The 17,791-nt window shown below is 34.8% G+C and overlaps 1 protein-coding gene across 2 annotated transcripts; it reads left to right on the top strand.

Moving 5' to 3' along the window:
• Nucleotides 1-965: 965 nt before the first annotated feature.
• Nucleotides 966-17,540, top strand: LOC148960118 (uncharacterized). Of its 2 annotated transcripts, none has more exons than XM_065202040.2 (6): nucleotides 966-1,491; nucleotides 8,547-9,480; nucleotides 12,107-12,308; nucleotides 13,447-13,632; nucleotides 14,990-15,207; nucleotides 15,961-17,540. In XM_065202040.2, exons 2-6 carry the CDS (start codon nucleotides 8,605-8,607, stop codon nucleotides 16,384-16,386), a joined length of 1,908 nt encoding a protein of 635 aa, XP_065058112.1. In that variant the 5' UTR covers nucleotides 966-1,491; nucleotides 8,547-8,604; the 3' UTR covers nucleotides 16,387-17,540. The 2 variants fall into 2 exon arrangements, with proteins under 2 accessions (XP_065058112.1, XP_088964924.1); XM_089108798.1 differs by lacking the exon at nucleotides 966-1,491 and adding an exon at nucleotides 4,078-4,212.
• The last annotated feature ends 251 nt before the right edge of the window (nucleotides 17,541-17,791 follow it).

The raw sequence follows: 17,791 nt of genomic DNA, 5'->3' as shown, positions 1-17,791 counted from the left end.
TGTAGCAAAATTCATTTGAGTTGAGGGCTGCATAGCTTTCCATGTATTAGTTTAAGGTGGCAACAACTTCTGACCACTCAAGGAAATCATCACCTTTAGGTTTGAGCCAAGTCACGACTCTTTGACGTCACTGGGTTTTGATCTAAATATTTATTGACTGTGATTTATAAGGCTTGTAAATAACAGACGATAGAAACGAATCTTTTATTGCGTCAAGACTGAAATGAGCTAAACGATAGAAGAAAATTTCAAAATATTGTAATATAAAGTGTTGTAATCAATGTTTTAAAAGTCTTGTGCTGGTCTTCTCAAGCCCGTTTATAACGAGACAGCAAAAACAACAATATCATCAAGCATTGTTTTCAGTTCAGTTTAACAAAGTCAGAATACTAGTTTGGTCAGTGATTAGAATCTTTCGTTTCACCACTTAAAGCTATTTTCAAGATTTTCTAAACATGCAAGTTCTCTTTGTCAACTCTCAAAATACTGCTCACTTCTTGAATACATCCACAACTAGTTAGGATTCTTCTTTAACGTACCTATCCAATTTTGAATTTCCAAGAATACCTCTTCACCCACCCATCAAAGCTGTTATATCGTCTGCCATTTTAGGACAAGTTCACAACAGTGAAATAGAACTACCAGTTTTCCACCAAAGGCACAAAGAGGTCTTTCTGAAACGCCCTCCGTTATGTGTATTGCTTGAATCTAGCCTCTTTCTTTTCAATGACCAATTTAAACATTTAGCTAATGTCTTTTTCCTATCAAAAATAGTTTTCTCAGCAGGTTGGAATTATGGGTAATTACATGATTCTTTCTGAAAGCGTGTATAGAACCTAAGATTCCTGCGGCTTGCTTAGATTTTTTTCCAAAACGAGAATGTAATGGGAAATGAAAGCCTCGACGTGGTATTAACATTGGCGATGTTTCCCCTACGGCAAACCGCTTGACAGACACAAAGGCAATCATTCTGCTGCATAAAGTAAAATAGTGCTTGTTATTGCTTCTCGTCTATCGTGCTTTTCTATCACCTGTTTGCTGTGTTTGTAATTAGTCCTAGTATGTAAGTGGTTTGAGCGACATGGATAAAAACGTATTTGAGGGTAATACGGATTTAAATCGCCATTTCTACTGTAAACATTCATCGCTGTAGATTTTGAAAGTGGGTAGAATACCAAGCTTATTTTTCATTCGAATTCAAGAAATATTAATTCACAACGGAAAACCACGGAGACTGGCTTCTAATCATGGTATCTTATCTTAAAAACAATTCATTACAACAGCTGAATGAAAATTCCAAATGAAAATGACTTATGGCATATTTGAGGTGCGCTGTTGAGTGCTCATTATAAAAGGCAAGTCCTCCAGCCAGTGACAACACAATGAGATTGGCTTTCGACAATCTGGATTACTGTTTTTGCGACTGTTCTTCCAATAGCTCTCAAGTACTGGCCTATCCTTGCTGCGAAGTCACTTCGTGCTCTCTATATGGTATGTCTATGAGATTTCAATGTTCCTCCTCTTACAGAAATATACCAATCGCTATGTACTTCCTTTTTGAGCAATCTTTGGAATGAGCGGTGACAATATGATTAAGTACAGTGGCATTTATCTTTATAATAAAGTCTATGGATATATCATTCACTATTACCTTTTGTTGCTAGAGGTAAATATGATAATCATTCGTGTGTGACAACATGTAGTCAACAGAAAACAATAAAGACTGATGTTTGTACGCTTTTGTCGTACATTTTTTGCTCAGCTGGGTGGATCCGATACTGTAAGATACTTAGCAATGCCTTATCAGCCTATTGCAGCACCTTTGCTCTTCCTGGAGATGTTTTCTACTATTTTAACATCGACGTTTAACATCGAGAACGGGTAATAAGTTTTTTGACTAGAAATGTGTTCTGAGAGAAGAAGAATTAGTTCGACAGTCACTTCCCGGCAGACTTGCAAAATTGCCATGGAGCAAGAACTCATGACTGCGAATAGATTTTTTGGCTCTACTGTATTTCCTCTGATAAAAGCTTCCTTCTTTACACATTTTCTATCATCTTCTTTACACACATGTAAGGAAATAAAGATGTTTCTAATAAGTACCTTCTTTTTTATAAATACCGCGAAGCAAAGTAAGGCTGGAAGAATTACAGAAAATGGAAGAAAAAGCATGCGTATCGTATGCGATCTTTTAGTTCCATTCTTCGTTTTCATGTGCTATTCGAAGAAACAAAATTCGGTCTTTTTAAATCGCCTTTCATGCAGCTCGTATTTCGTAGAGCAGTTTTTTCGTTTCTGGATCTCTTCATGTAGTGTCATTGCAATCAACTATCGTGGTTTGAGAACAATATATAGTACATGAGCGTCCATCCCCTGTTTTGTTTTTCTTAATAACTTCCTATAGTACGGAAAACCTACGTTAATTAGTTGTTAGCTATGTCAGGGACATTGGTTTTTCTTTGGTTATAAAGCAAGCGGCTAGCAAGTTTCCTCGAATTTTTTCTGGAGCTAAAGAATTTCTTTGAATAGCGTGTCAGTTAGAATAGTGTCATAATCTAAACGTTTGATTATTCAAACCGTTTACCAAATATTCTTTCTTTTACCAAATATGCGAAAGTTGCTGCTCGAAATAACATGGTGTGTTTAATTTCACAGTGATTTATAAAGGTACCGCTTTTTTGACCGGCTCCCACTAACAAATGCCAATATGCGTTTTTCAGAGCATTATATACACTTGGGGTATTAATACACTTGGGGCATTAGATGAATTTTGGTATACCTACGACCACCTCACAGCACACTGGAAAACCATCATAGAAGTTATTTCATTTTGATTAATTGAAGTTAGCAGCAACACCTAAGATATTTATTGTACTTAATACCAGTATACCTGAAGCCAAACAAGAACATTTTACAAAAGTACAGTAAAAGTACAGTAAAAGTACAAAAGTAACTTACCGGAAAGTGCAGTACAATCTTTCGTTGCTCGAAAGTGAATATAAACTTAAATTATTTACTTTAAGCCCTACTTGCTTTGTAGAGGGAACCATAAATGCATGCTTTATTTTTCAAAATCCCTTTCTCAATTGTTTTCTGTTGCCAAGTTGTGTCCAGAAATTGGCGATACAGGCGTAATTTGTGTCTTCATTTTGTGAGGGGAGGAATACAAGTAAATAGAACTTTAATTTTCTTTAGGTGAAACAGGGCCGATGACCACCAAACTAAGGTAAACGACAAGAATAAGAAAATATTTTCTGTGTGCCCACTTTTGTTGCCAAAGTTGCTCCTCCTGCATCTATGCATTCTTTTAGTTCTTTATCACTTTAATAAGCACTTTTGTTCCTACAAGCAGTAAGGGTTTATTAATATGTTAGCATTTGTTGAGATTTTTGCAAAAGCTACGTGCCAAAATGAATTCAGTAAAATCCTTCAATTTTTTGCTTGATATTTATTATGGTCGCAGAGTATATTCTTCATTCAGTGCTATGGCGTCCAAGTTCACTCAGAAGAGCAACATTCGGTTTCTCAAAACGAGGCGAATTCCTGCATGCAACATCTATGTTTTCTTGTGCAGGAAATCTCTAAGAAATCTCAGATGACCCGTTAATGATTTGTCAATGATTTCTTAAGTTTTTCTTAAAGGTCATTTTAAGTTCTATTATCTATAAATTGAAATTATTTTCCAACGTGCTCTCATTAGTGCAAACACATCTTGTATTGTTAGATAAGTATAATACTCAACTGAACTTTTATTACAAGTTAAGAAAACTCCTGGCGATTTTTTGCTCTGCCCTTTGTTTTCATGTTATCAACAATGGCGATTTAAAGGAATTTCAGCATTGTTTTGAAAACAGATGGGAAAATGTACAACAGCCGTACGAATCATACTTATTTTGGCATCCATTAAATGTAAGCAAAAAGACGAAGTTAAACAGCTCGAATCATTATCCAGTTAGTTAAATCGCTCGGTTTTTTTGATCTGGTTACGGAAAGCAGCGCTCAATGATAGCTTTATACATATTCTGGACTGCAATATTCACATGTAATCGAATATTAATGGCCTAGGCACTATCTGTCTTTTAGTTTTGCAACAAAAGTTACAATTTTGTGATGGCTTACTTCATACATTAAAGCAGATTTGGATCTGGCATGATATATGCAGCATACCTTGTTACTTTGGGCTCGTGATTCACAGTAATGCGATGGAAGCAGGTAGTTTTTTAAACAATTGCCGCCATACAAACTTTTTCTTTTTTGATGAAAACATGTATGCTTATGTTTACCGTTATCTGATGATCGCATTAAGTGTGAAACTCGGAGTTATAACTTAGAAAGGGTGAATTTCACCTATACGGTGTCGTGCACTTTATGACAGATCGGTAAACAGTATTTTTCGCTATGCTTATGTTTATATTTCTTTATCAGTTTATTATGTTCTCAATGCTGCCACACACGATATTTCTCCTTTTCTAACCTGAGTAATCAAACCTGAGAATTCACCTTCAATTATTCTGTTGTCAACATTTGGCTTGTATCTTGGGTCGTACATAGAAAATGTCAATTTAACTATCTTTAAAGGTCATTTTACCAATGTGGGGCTTGAAATTAAGAATTTGGTATTTTCTGTTATTTTTATGAAAGGCAGTCAGTCTTTTCTTAATATGTCAATTTTACAGTAAATAGCCCTACAAATCTTATATTTATAAGCGTCAAAGCTCCTTATGTCACTGAGCAGGAATTTTTAAACCCGTTAATTCTTTTAAAAAATTACCACTTATATTGACACTTGCATTTGAATTTACAGCAATACAAACGTTTGATGTGCTTAAAAAACGTGCTTATATCACCAGTGGTAGGACTATTTGATTTTAGAGATATATTTCAACATTTTATCAGTCAGAGATATGTTCAAGAAATTTGTCAAGAGATTTGTTCAAGAGATTTGTTCAAGAGATTTGTTCAAAAGATTTGTTCAAGAGATTTGTTCAAGAGTCAGAGGTTTCTATTCGTACAAAAAATAGAATCTCTTCGCGAATTATTACACGATGTTTCTTTCAAGGAGCAAATCACTCTATGAAATCATGGACACCTTTTGTAAAAATCCTATTTTTTTCATCTGAAAATCCCTAAAAATCCTTTTGTGAAAGTCTCGTACGATATTTGCAACAGTGAGCTGCCCCACGGTTTCTCAGTATCGCAGTATCGAAATATTGCACGTACGAAATCATAACTAAACGTGAACTCGTACTGAATTTTAGGACTATTCCTTGCATATACATAGAATTTAAAAAATTACTGACACTAGATTTTCGATTCATTTTAAAACTATGGACAAAATTGGCAAAATGTAAACGCTAGAAGTTTTCAAATTATATAGAAACAAACTTTTTTGACATTGGCATCGTCGTGACAAAATTCAGGTCTGACTGACCATGTCAAAGAAAATGCGTTATGCATCACCTGCTAAAATTACTAGGTTTTTCGGTATATATTTAGATGCAGTTGCTTTATTTCCTTAAAGATAGACACAACTTTGTGTCTTTTTTAATTGCTGCCTGTATACGCTAATTTTAATGCTTTGAAACAAAAAATATAAGTAAAATTATTTTGTAAAGTTTAACCTGTATTTCTGTTCATGTGACTGACAAACAGCTGTTTCACTCATGCCAATATTCTTTAAATCTAATTACATCTTAGACAAAAAGAAAGAACTGTTTATGTAAACCTTGTTTGAAAAATGAAGATACCTCGAAATTTCCGCCCAATCAATTTCACATTTTTGAAAAGCATTTCTCATTATCCAAAAATACCTGCACAGCCTGAGGATAGTTTTCGTCCTGGTTGCATCAGAATTTCTAAGTACCTCAATACAGTAATGGCTTTGTTGTCGCAGTCCACCTCTTTTTAAAGGGTATCGGGTGAGAAAAAATCGTATTCACAATCATAGAATCTTTATATGAGGTTTTGATCAAACTGCATTTTAAAACAGTCATGCCTTTGATGAAAGTTTTAAAAATTGTTATGGAAAATGCTTTGAAAGCTGCTCAACTCAGTCAGTCTAATTTGTTTTATTTACACTAATTTGAAAATGGCTTTGAAAAAAGCAAACATTTTACGACATACTAAAAGCTTTTTCGTCTGACACTCCTCAGAGCATAAAACGTCAGAATAAGGTTCCGAAAGAACACGATGGAAAAGGATAAGACCCACGGGCTCTCAACGACCACAAATGTATGGCCTCCCTAAAATACACAAGCCGAACGTCCCACTTAGACCTATCTTGTCTATGATTGGTTCAGCACAACACGAGCTGGCTAAGTTTTGGACCCTGTTCTTCAAAAATATTCAAAACATTGCATCAAGGATTCTTTTACGTTCGCTGAGTTCATGCAAAACTTGAACATCGAAAACGAAACATCTTTCATGTGTTCTTTCGACATTAGCAGTCTTTTCTCGAATGTCCCTTTGAGTGAGACCATCAAAATATGTGCCGACGCTTTGTACCGGAGCGAGCTTAATAGCCCACCATTCCCAGAGGAAGTATTCATTGAACTGATGGAAACTGCAACACGTTCAGTTGAATTCAGTTTTAACAATGAAATGTACCAACAAAAGGATGGTGTCGCTATGGGTAGCCCTCTGGGACCTGCCTTGGCCAATATCTTTGTTGGCTTTCATGAAGAGCGTTTGTTCGACTACGACCAAAAGCCAGGTGTCTATTTTCGGTATGTGGATGACACATATACCATTTTCAAAACAGAGGCTGAGTGTGATATTTTTCTAAAACACCTTAATAGCCTACACCCAGCCCTCCAGTTTACGTTAGAAAAGGAAGAAAATGATTCCTTGCCTTTTTTAGATGTTTTGGTCGAAAAGTCTAACACTGGATTTCTTACCAGTGTATATCGCAAACCTACTTTTACCGATCAGTACATACGCTGGAATTCATTTTGCCCAAAACAACGCAAAGTCAACCTTGTCAAAACATTTGTAAATAGGGCACTTATGATCTGCTCGAAATCTAAACTGCACGCTGAACTGGAAAAACTCAAAACGATCTTCCTGGACGACGGCTATCCAGAAGGAGAAGATGCCATTTTATCTTATACTAAGCAGAAGATCGCAAGTTTTTCGGCTGTTCAAAAGTTTGGTCCGCAAAACCGTCGATCCACAACTGGGTATATATTTTCCATCGTGTTCTTTCGGAACCTTATTCTGAAGTTTTATGCTCTGAGGAGTTTCAGACGAAAAAGCTTTTAGTATGTCGTAAAATGTTTCCTTTTTTCAAAGCCATTTTCAAATGCTGTACCGCAAAAAAATTGTTTGCACTAATTTCTGTAACCTGTTTCTTAATTTCTTTTAATTTTTTGGTAATAGTTTCATAAGGTTTCTTTAATACAAAATACTAAAGGGTTAATTTTTAAAAACACAGAAACGTTACATAAGATGACATAAAATAGAACACCTAATTATTCTTCTTCCTACTTATTTATGTCAGATAAACAGGAAGTAGGGCCTAATCGTTGAAAAGGATAATTTCCACTCGAGCTTTAAAATAAGGAGTTTCAAGCAGTACTAGTTTTTTAGCTTTTTGTCATCTAAGGGCTCAGTTTCTTGCAGATTTATTAGTAAAAAATTGGAGATTAGGCACCAGCTTGCTTAATGAATCAGGCAAAGAGTCCCTTCTGATTTAATGCTTCTTCAAGCCACGTCTATTCGTGTCAATTAAGAAAAGAATTACGTCTTGTTAACGCTGGCCACAATCATGGCTTTCACGCATAGCTTTAAACTCAACCGGATTTACCAATTTGATTTTTAAGGAAAATAAAGCCTTCACTACGTCATGCTTTTAGATAATTAACCCCTAGCATGCAAGTATCACTTTTTATTTTTTACAAAGAGATATCACCAGTTATTCAAAACATTCGAAATTAGCTACTAATAACATATTTGGACTTGATTCAAAATTGCTTTTTGTCAATTAAGCTTTTACGAGATGAATTTGAACGCTGTATAAATAGCTGACAAAAAATACTTGAAGTAGGAAGTATGGTTTCCAGAGATCAGCAATAAATTAACTACATGTTCTTGCTTTGAAAACATTAAAATTATCAATAATCGTTCTAAGCAAGTATTAGCTTTGGGTGAGTATTGTTGGTTGTATATTTGCCGAAGATAATTATTGTACATGCCGTCAAAATGCTTAAAAGATAGATTTCACTCAAAAAACCTTATGCGGCTAACATTTTGCCTTTCTTTTATGCTTGCAATTAGCAAGCTCATACTTTTGTATATACTTCTACCCGACGCAGTTTCCAAACTGTTTTGGGTTTAAAATTTCATTAAAATATAATGAAATTCTCCTAGCCATAATTCTCTAGATAATATCTATGCATCATAATACCAATTTTCGATTGACAACAAAGTAAGAAGTTTATTCTTTAATGCCTGCAGCTTAAAGAAAAATTTATCCTTGAATTGTAAAAAACCGTTGGTGTTGCAAGAACACCGCATTGTAAATAAAGCGACGTTATTTTTCTCTCTAGCCTTCTACAGTTAATGGCAGTTTGAATACGTCCGAAGAGTCCTTTGTTTAATACAAGCATGGGTGTCTGGAAAGAAGGCAACTCGAGAACTGCAACATATCCGAATAGCAATGAAGAAACTCAGAAAAAGGATGAAGAATGCCTTTATCTTAAAGATGTTACTGTGAATTTTACAGAGACCAACGGAAATCATACACTACCAGAAGGATCAAAAAAATTTTGGATGCCGAAAACACGGACACCAGAGAGTACACTTCTTGAATTTAAAAACATTGAAACTGCAAAATCACACGTGAGGGAAACACTTAAAAAATATTCAACTATCTTATTTGCTCTAGGTGCTATTGCAGGCTTTCTATCCATAATTGATTCCCAGATAACGATCTGGAGGCGAAAGAAAATATTGAAAATAAAATCAATGAATGAAACGGTTCTAAAAGACTTGGACACATTGGATCTGTATACTGGAATTCAGATATCTGCTAGATCGGCAATAACAATATTATCAGTCACAACAACGATATATCTCTATATTTACTACTCGCATTTGCATACGCTCTCGATACTGAGAAACATCAGTCCACCCAATCATGGATTTTGGCTTTCCAAAATGGCGATACTATTTGTGGTCGAGGCACTTGTGTGTCTAGTGCATATCCCACCAGGAATCAACGTATTTCCAGAGGAAGCACAGTTAATTGTTTTCTCAAGATTTTATTTGATAGCCCGATTTTTGAAGCAGAAGCATAAACTGATGAACAGTAAATCGACACGGTTTCTAGCTTCCGTTACCAAGACTGATTTGAGTTCAGTCTTTTTGTTAAAGACCTACTTTATGAGAAATCCATTCTTGCTGATCATTAGTACTTACCTTATAACTGTGGTATTTGGTGGCTATGCAGTTTATCTTGTAGAAAAACAAAAGTCCTATTTGGTAAGTAGGAATTCTTTAATCATTTTTTACACCTGTTGCTGTGAAAGCTAAATATATGGTTTATCTCATGAACCTGATCTCATCAAAAGATGTTTGTAGATAAAGTATTATTTCTAAAAAGCGTATTGTTGCTCGTATTATTGCAACATAAGCAAAAACGGGTTTTGCCGGAAGACTGTCAAATTGGCATTAAAATGCTCATAGATTTGCTAAATTAATGACACCCATGATGACTCATTTTAGAGTTGCGAAATGAAAATCTTTTTATATCTACCAAATCCAAATTTTAAAGTATATATCAGAAGCAAATGGCACGAAGCAACCACACTTTGTCCTTTCACATGCACCTGTTTTTAGCCTGATGTGACCCTTTCACCGATTCAAGCTAGTCAACAATCTGCAATGATTCACCTTGAATGAGAATGTCCCTCAAAATGCCCCAACGTGCCCGTTTGGGCAAAAGGCACCTGACACATACCTGAACATGAACCAGCAAAGAGAACAGATACTTGCAAAAAGGCATTCTTTCCACAGTTTGAACATTTGGTCTTACCTGCGATGTTCAATTGTTTTCCTTCAACATGTTAACACAGAAATCACAAGTCTGTAAATGCGACTCTGTTTATACTCTAGAAAAAGTCTTACATGTGGTAGGGCTTAAACTTTAAGCTAGAGATCAATTTGCTAAAACAGAACATTACAGGAACATGAATATTGTTCGGAATTTGCAAATAACAACAGAATTTTATTCGAAGTAGGATGTCATCGCATTTGACTCTGAACGTGTTGCGCATTAGACCATAGTTTTCATTCCCAGCTTACGAAAGATTCAAATAGTTTATCGAGGAAGTGATTTCAAAGCTAATCCAGTTTTTCCTTGGAATTAGTTAGACACTACGCATGATAAGAATGCTTGCTTACCGCTTTACATCGTAAATCTGATATAAACACACACATTTAAGGATATTTCACACGAAGACGTCAGCGTTCTCTGGGTCACAGTGTCCGTTTATTCTCCTCTTAGAGAGGGATTTGAATGTGACCTAGCAGAAATTGATATGTGGAAAAAGAAATTTAAAGTTTACAGATTCGATACAAAGAGCAAATTTCCATAACGTTTTCTGAAAACAAAGTTTCAATGCAATAGAAAGGTTTAACGTTTTCGGGATTTTGAAAAATAAAGTCTTTGGTGGATTATTCTTGACAGGAACATATTTCTATCAAACTCTATTCTAAAGCTGATACAATGGTGCAAAATATTTGGTTTGTTTTGCTGACATTTGTTCATCTGTTTGTCTGTTCTTGAAAATCGAATCCTACCCCAGTAGCTTCAAGGCAATTTGTGGCAACCATTCTACTAATGCAATTGAAAGATATTCAGAGGACAGAAAAGACGTTTTTTCGTCTTATAAAACTTTAAAAGCAGATAACGATCTTATATAACAGGCTGTTTCAAGCAAAAAAGTTCTGTTGCAAACTTATGGAGCTCTATTCGACATTTTTTAGAATATGCTAAATAATGTGTATGCTTAATAGATAGAATTAAATTTCAAAATAGTAAAAGAATAAATATTGCATTCTAAGCGATGCAATGCAACAGCACCATTTAGGCCAGCGCCCTAGGCGTCTGCCCTTTCTGCTTGTAGAAATATGGCTAGAGTCAGCATTGTCAAGGTGAAAATGCTGCAATGATGAGCTCTTGATGTCAGTCATATATTCTGCTTATATCTGCAAAAGTGTTTTTCAGCTAAAAATTTCACAAGCATGTGCAATACAATGTTTACACTTGGTTTTCTCCTCCAACCATGATGAAATAAAACCATAAGTAACAAGAAATAGCACGATATCAATGTTGCTAAAATCAACTTATGTGTTTTAAATCAACCTTAGTTGAAAGTGCCTGTTAAAACATTGCGACGTACAGTTGATTCAAATTTGTTAGCGGATTTTCAACAAACCCTTTAAAACCACTGAAATCCAACAAATTCTTTGTTCTGAGTGTCTTGACAGAAAATGTTTACAGGAAAAAACCGCATATTTGATAGCATTTGAAAAATTACTGCCATCATAATCCTACTTTGACTTCTAGCTGAAATTTCATATCTATTTTTGGCATTAAATTTAAACTGGTCATGGGTGATGTTTTAAAAGTTTAAATATAGGCATAAAGACTGTTCTACAGTAAACTCCCGATAACTCACACCTTCAAGGGACCAATAAAATGGCTCGAGATAGCGAATGTTCGAGTTATTGGGAGGTAGAGAAGGGGGGGGGGGGGGTTGTAAACGTATTTGGAAAGGAATGAAATATCAGTTCGGTGTATCGGGCGTTCGAGTTAATGGTAGTTTACTGTACTGCAGTGTGATAAAATTTATGTCATATTTGTAAAATGCACGCAGTCAAAGAAAATGAATAGGAGTGTTTGAGCTGTCGGCATGCCACTACTGTTCATAATTTTAACAAAATGCATTGAATTTCATATTTTTCAATCTTTGTAGTTTTTTCATCGAATCATCATACTGTTTTGTTTTAGTTTTTTTCAGTTGAATTGAATCGAACTTTATTGAACGAAATTGGAAGGACTAAAATATTGTATCTTGTAACAAATTCAATTTTTCTCCTATAGGATACCATCTGGATGTTAATTGTGACAATGACAACAGTTGGATTTGGGGACTTCGTGCCTCGAACGTTGATAGCAAGAGCATTCACGGCTATAATAGCAGTTATTGGGATATTTCTGATGGCATTGTGCATAAGTTTAGTCCACGAGTCATTGCAACTGACTCAACAAGAAAAACGTGTTTTGGCATATGTAGAGAATACAGGTTGGATTATCACTGAGTTATTTTTCTGTTTATTCTATTCAGATTTTGAGAAGTTTCATGTTTTCTGCTTCTTGGTATTTCTGTGCTAGCAGGTAATAAGAGAAGTTGGAAAGCATTCTTTGAGTTCTCCTCTAAAAATATAATTTTCATTCCCCTGATGTCATAATGCTTGATGATGGTATCCATCTTCTCTTAGGGAGGTTTAGCCATCTTCACTTAACATGGAAATATTCTTTAATGGCTTAAGTATCATTCAAGAAGCTGATGCAATTTTTCTTAAGATAAAATATATTGTTTGTTATTGTTAAGAACGTTAGATGCTTTAGGAGGGATCATATATTGAATCATTTCTCGATTGAAACCAGATATTACTGTACGTTCCCGTATATATTCACAATGGCTAAATGCTTCATGCTGTGATATATCGTTGAATTGTGTGCAGTATATCATATATCAACTCTTTCAATAGCTTAGCAATTGCAGTGTATAAGAAAGACATGTATAAGAAAGCATACCCGTCGTTGACTACTTTGCTTTGTAGTTGTGTACGAGTTGCAATATATTACCCGTCCGAATACTTTGAATAGTGCAGTTAAGTCTCTCTTTTAGATAAGAGTAGGATTAATACAATTTACTGTATTAAACAAAAATTAAGGAATGATCAAGGCAAAACATGTTCAAAGGCTAGAAGCATAGGTAACGTTCTGTGCATATCTTATTAGATCATGACTGCTTAGTTAGTCTTTGTCATTGCTACGTCTCATATGCTTTCCCTTGCCAAAGAAGGATCTGTGACGGTACAAATTTCGTTGCTAGATTTCTTTATCTTGAAAATCATCCTTGTCATGTAGCGCATCAATACTCCACTTGCTTTGTCTCGATTGTAGTCATTCGTGGTATCTGAGTTGTAAAGTATAGTTATGTAATATGTCTGTATTATAATTTAACTAAAAAAGAGACCCATCAAAATTTTAGGCTATTTTGCTGCCCGTCCTCGTTGAGGCACTGCAAATCATATGTTTTACTTATATCAAAACTCAATTACCTTGTGTGCTCTCGATGTGAGCTGTAATAACATAATGGTAAAAGGTACACATTGACTTGCATGTTATGATGTTCGTTATCTCTTACATTACAGACCATTTAAGACTAATTAAGGATACTGCTGCCAGAGCTATTCAAGCATGGTGGAAATATCTAATACTTGTACACAAGCTGAGGAAAACGAAAGGACCGAAGGCTTACCACCGTGCTAAAGTCACTGTGATGAGATCAAAAATGTATTCTGTTGTCCTAAAATGGCGAACCCTACAAGGACAGAAAGGTAAGATTAGCTAGCAGCACCCTCGTCAGATAAACTTTTGAAGAAAATCGAACTAAATCATTAAGAAACAGATTTAAAGGAATCATCTGGATAGCACAGAAATGGATTTAAACATTAATGTTGCATGGCTTTTCGCTCTTAAAAAACACTGCATGTTCATCAAAACTGAACTAACTGATAAGAACTGAAGTGATGAACCATTTCACAATTTATGTTGAAATGAATCCATTACGATTGCTTCTGAAGAAAAGATGGTTTCGAAGGTCTCCTTTTTTCTCACAAGAAGCATTACTTATAGTTCATCACGTGACTTTTATATAAATGCAATGCAGCCTATGCCTCAAAAAATTTTAATGAATCTTAGCTACATTGTATTATCGCTACACATTACTATATTTTATTCTTTATGTAATAAGAATGTTACCAGGTTTTAAAGTTACTTTTTTTAAAAATGCTTTTGTGGCCTAGATTGCCCACCGTAGTACTAACATGTTTTTATACGAATTGAAAATACAAGTTTTACAGCGTAAGGCTCTACGTATCTAAAGCATTTAAAGGATACACAATAGCCAATAGATTTTACTAGGCTTTCATTTTTCAACATTTAAATTAAGGAAGCTAATGAATGATTTGCATTGATTGAGCATCTTAAAAATAATAACAAACCAATTCTCACTGAAGATTCAGTAATGGAAGTATTTTTGCTGATAAATAGTAATGCTGAAGACATAGTTCTAAAATTTACCACGGGACTATTTCTTGGTTTAGCTCTTGCATAAAACGCTCTATCGTAATTTTTTGGAATTTTGTTCAGGTAAAAGTAATTTGCTTGACTCATCAATAATTTGTGTATCCAATCTTCCTGTTGAAACAGTGAAAAAATGATCCTAATACGTCCTTCCTTCATTGTTCACACGATGGGCATATCAAGCAGAATGGTATCTCATTCAATATCATTAATTCAACAAAAATGCACTTCAATAACATATAGCTGACGTAACTTACAGAAAGCACAATACCACTCAGATCTTGCAGTCCTATTTGCAAGAGTCTTATCAGACATATCTGCAAGTTTTTTTATCTGCAAATTATGCATACTGTACAACACAATCCGTAGACTCTAGCTTTCAGTTCAACGACTCTTTTTGACGTTTTTTGCTTATATCTCAGGGCTGTGTCATGTAATACATTAACTAAAATAAGTTAAGAATAGAAAACTCTAATTAATAACTAAAATGAATGGTGGTTGATTTCGTGCTATGCAGTTTTATATTCGATTCCTAAGATCCCATTCATGTCCTCACTAATGCGTTTTTGGTGTCAATGTCAACAGTACTGAATTCTATCTTTTCTGCAGATGAACACTGGAAAAAGGAATTTCTTGGAGATAATACTGCAATGCTTTTGACTGATGTATCTAGAGAAGTGAAAACAATAAAAGAATACTTAGAAGAGGCGCTTTCAATAAATAAAGATACTGAGGATTCCACAAGTCAAATAGAAAGCTTGGCAGAAGAAATTCCGAAAAAGGCCATCTTTCGTCAAGAAACCATAACTACACAGCCAAGATACGAGGTTTGTTTTACCTTTTTGCTTTATTTTTGCTTTATGGTTGCGTTTAGCCTCTCTGACTACTCTACAATCTTTTGGCTTCTAGCAAAGGTTTGTTTGAACATACGCTGCACTTTCTAACGTATTGGCAGTCTTTCTGCTTTTCTATTGGAATCTCAAAGGATAAAAATATTTAGCTGCTCTAGGTCTGGTTATACTTTATGAAAGATTTCGATGAAAAAATGTCAATAAAGTTTTTTCCACTTCTAAGACCACCTTTTCCTCTTCTCTCCTCTCCAGCCCCTTTTCCCTCGATCTTCTCTTATTTTCTTCCTCTTTCTACTTCACTACCCTTATCTCTGTTCTTTCCTTCTCTCTTTTCCTTCCCCCTATTTCCCTTCTTCCTTGTTTCGTTTCCTTCCTTCTTCTCGCTACTTTTTCACCCATCTAATTCTCTTCTTCTGCCTCCTTCCTCATCTTACCTCCTTTCTCTGTGTCATCTTTCTTTCATTCTTCTCCTCTTATTCTTTTTCCCTCTCTTCCTCGTTCTTCTCTCCTCTACCCAGTATGTTCTATTTTGTAGGAGTTTACATTGTGCAGAGTGATTGAATTTAGTTGATAAATAGTCATTCTGTGTTATCAAAAAATATTTTCTGACATTTATGATAAATAGAAAAATTGTCAGAAATCTGACTGAGCTTCATCTCACATATAACGACTTTGTCTAACAATTAAAACTTGATCTTATCCCACTAAGAAACTGCTTTTGCCTTGCAGAAACCACCTTCACATCCGCAAAACCTCATCAGTATTGCCCAAGTTAATATAGCCAATGACGAAGAGGAGTTTATGGAATCCCAAAGTCCCCTGAAAGAGACTGATCAGTTACTGTATGGAAACAGAACGCCTGGGTATCAAAGTAGAAGCACCAGTGCTGCTCGCAGTGTCCGTACCTACAGCTCCACGTCTGCTAGTCTACAAAACAGCCTCAAAGATATAGAGGCAACAATTTTACTATTACAAAATCAAATAAGTGTCATGCACGAAAATCTTGACGAAATGTATACGAAATCAAAACAGGATTTGAGAGATCTCGAAAATCTCGCCACGTGCGTATTCCACGCGCAGCGGAATATACAACTTGATGTACCGCTATGTCCAAACTGCAGAATGATATCGCAACTCAGATCATCCTCCTGTTGAAATAATGGTATTACCAAATTAGTTCCACAACGAAAAGTATTCTTCGGTTCTTAAAGCGTTTTCTTTGCATGATTACAATACAACCCTAAAAGTAAGCAATTAGAATAAGTAAATTGTAAAAATGGGACTCAGTAGAATCGGGTCAAAAAGGGCTAAACAAGTCTAACAAAGCAGTGGAAAGATTCATAATAGGAATTATTGATCGCATGTTATGACAGACTTAATATCAGGTAAATGATTGATTTGGAAACCCTCTACATGATGAAAGTTAATACCAAATGTGATATCATCCACATAGCATATATCACTTGATATTCAATACTCAAAGTAACATATAGATAATGATCTGCCACAGATTCAAATGATATTTGTACAAAGTGTAATTGAGTGTTTTTGGCAAGTAAAGAAGCCTTTTTGGTGTGGGATTTTTAAATATGTGTTTTGTTTCACTATGGGAACAACAAGAAGATTGACAGGCAATGGGAACTTTGGAATTATCATGCTAAATTTTGCTGGCAAGTTGTTTAACCCAAGAGCAATACATGATATTGTTATTGCTTTCATACTCTATTCAAGAAATGAGCAAAAATCTATTTTCCTAAACCTGACTTTAGGAGTTAAGTCAAATCATAACATTTGCCGCTTGACAATATTTGTTAATAAGAATAACATTTCTGTGCTCAAAGCATTAAAAACATACGACTGTAGAGATCCTAATTTATAAACATGTTTTGAGTGACAATCTTTTTTGAAAGTTTGGTAGAATATTTTTTGGCTTAATTTCTTTAAGAAACGAATCAATGTAATTTGAATAAAACTATTTTGCATCGATAATCATTTATATTGAAGCGTCGTAGTGTGTACATAACGCATGAGAAGTGGTTTCTACAAAACAAATGCTTTTTGTCATGTTATCTTCTTTCTTAACATATTTTAAAAAGGGCTGGTCTTTTCCTTTGTGACTTTTGTTCTCTATTGAATGGCATCCCCTCAAAAATAAATTATTTCTACATTATGAGGATTTTGATAATCAGTATCTACTTTTCTATTTTTTTATTATCAGGAATTTCTTGTCTACAAAACATCTTACGGTGGCATTGTTTCCTCTCTTGCAAAAATATCAATCATAACTATATCTTTTTCCACTCAGTCTACCCAACAAAATAAAAAGGCAAGAAACAAAGCAAAGAGTTCTATCTACTCTAAAAAAAATTATTTCTAAAACATATATTTCATCTACAATGTCGAGAAACCGTAGATTATTCAAAGCATTGGGTTTCATTCCGACTTGTCATTAGCGAGATGTTATTCTACCTTTCAATAAATATTTTTCACATATATAATATCAAAAAAGCTAGACAAAGCTCGTCATTTCTTTATCACGCCATGTTTCTAGAAGATCTAC

The sequence above is a fragment of the Rhopilema esculentum genome, chromosome 6 (genome assembly GCF_057945365.1).
Source record: "Rhopilema esculentum isolate cy_ngs chromosome 6, ASM5794536v1, whole genome shotgun sequence".
Taxonomy (NCBI): Eukaryota; Metazoa; Cnidaria; class Scyphozoa; order Rhizostomeae; family Rhizostomatidae; genus Rhopilema; species Rhopilema esculentum.
The sequence above is the reverse complement of the archived record's forward strand: the minus strand, read 5'-3'. Positions and strand labels throughout refer to the sequence as shown.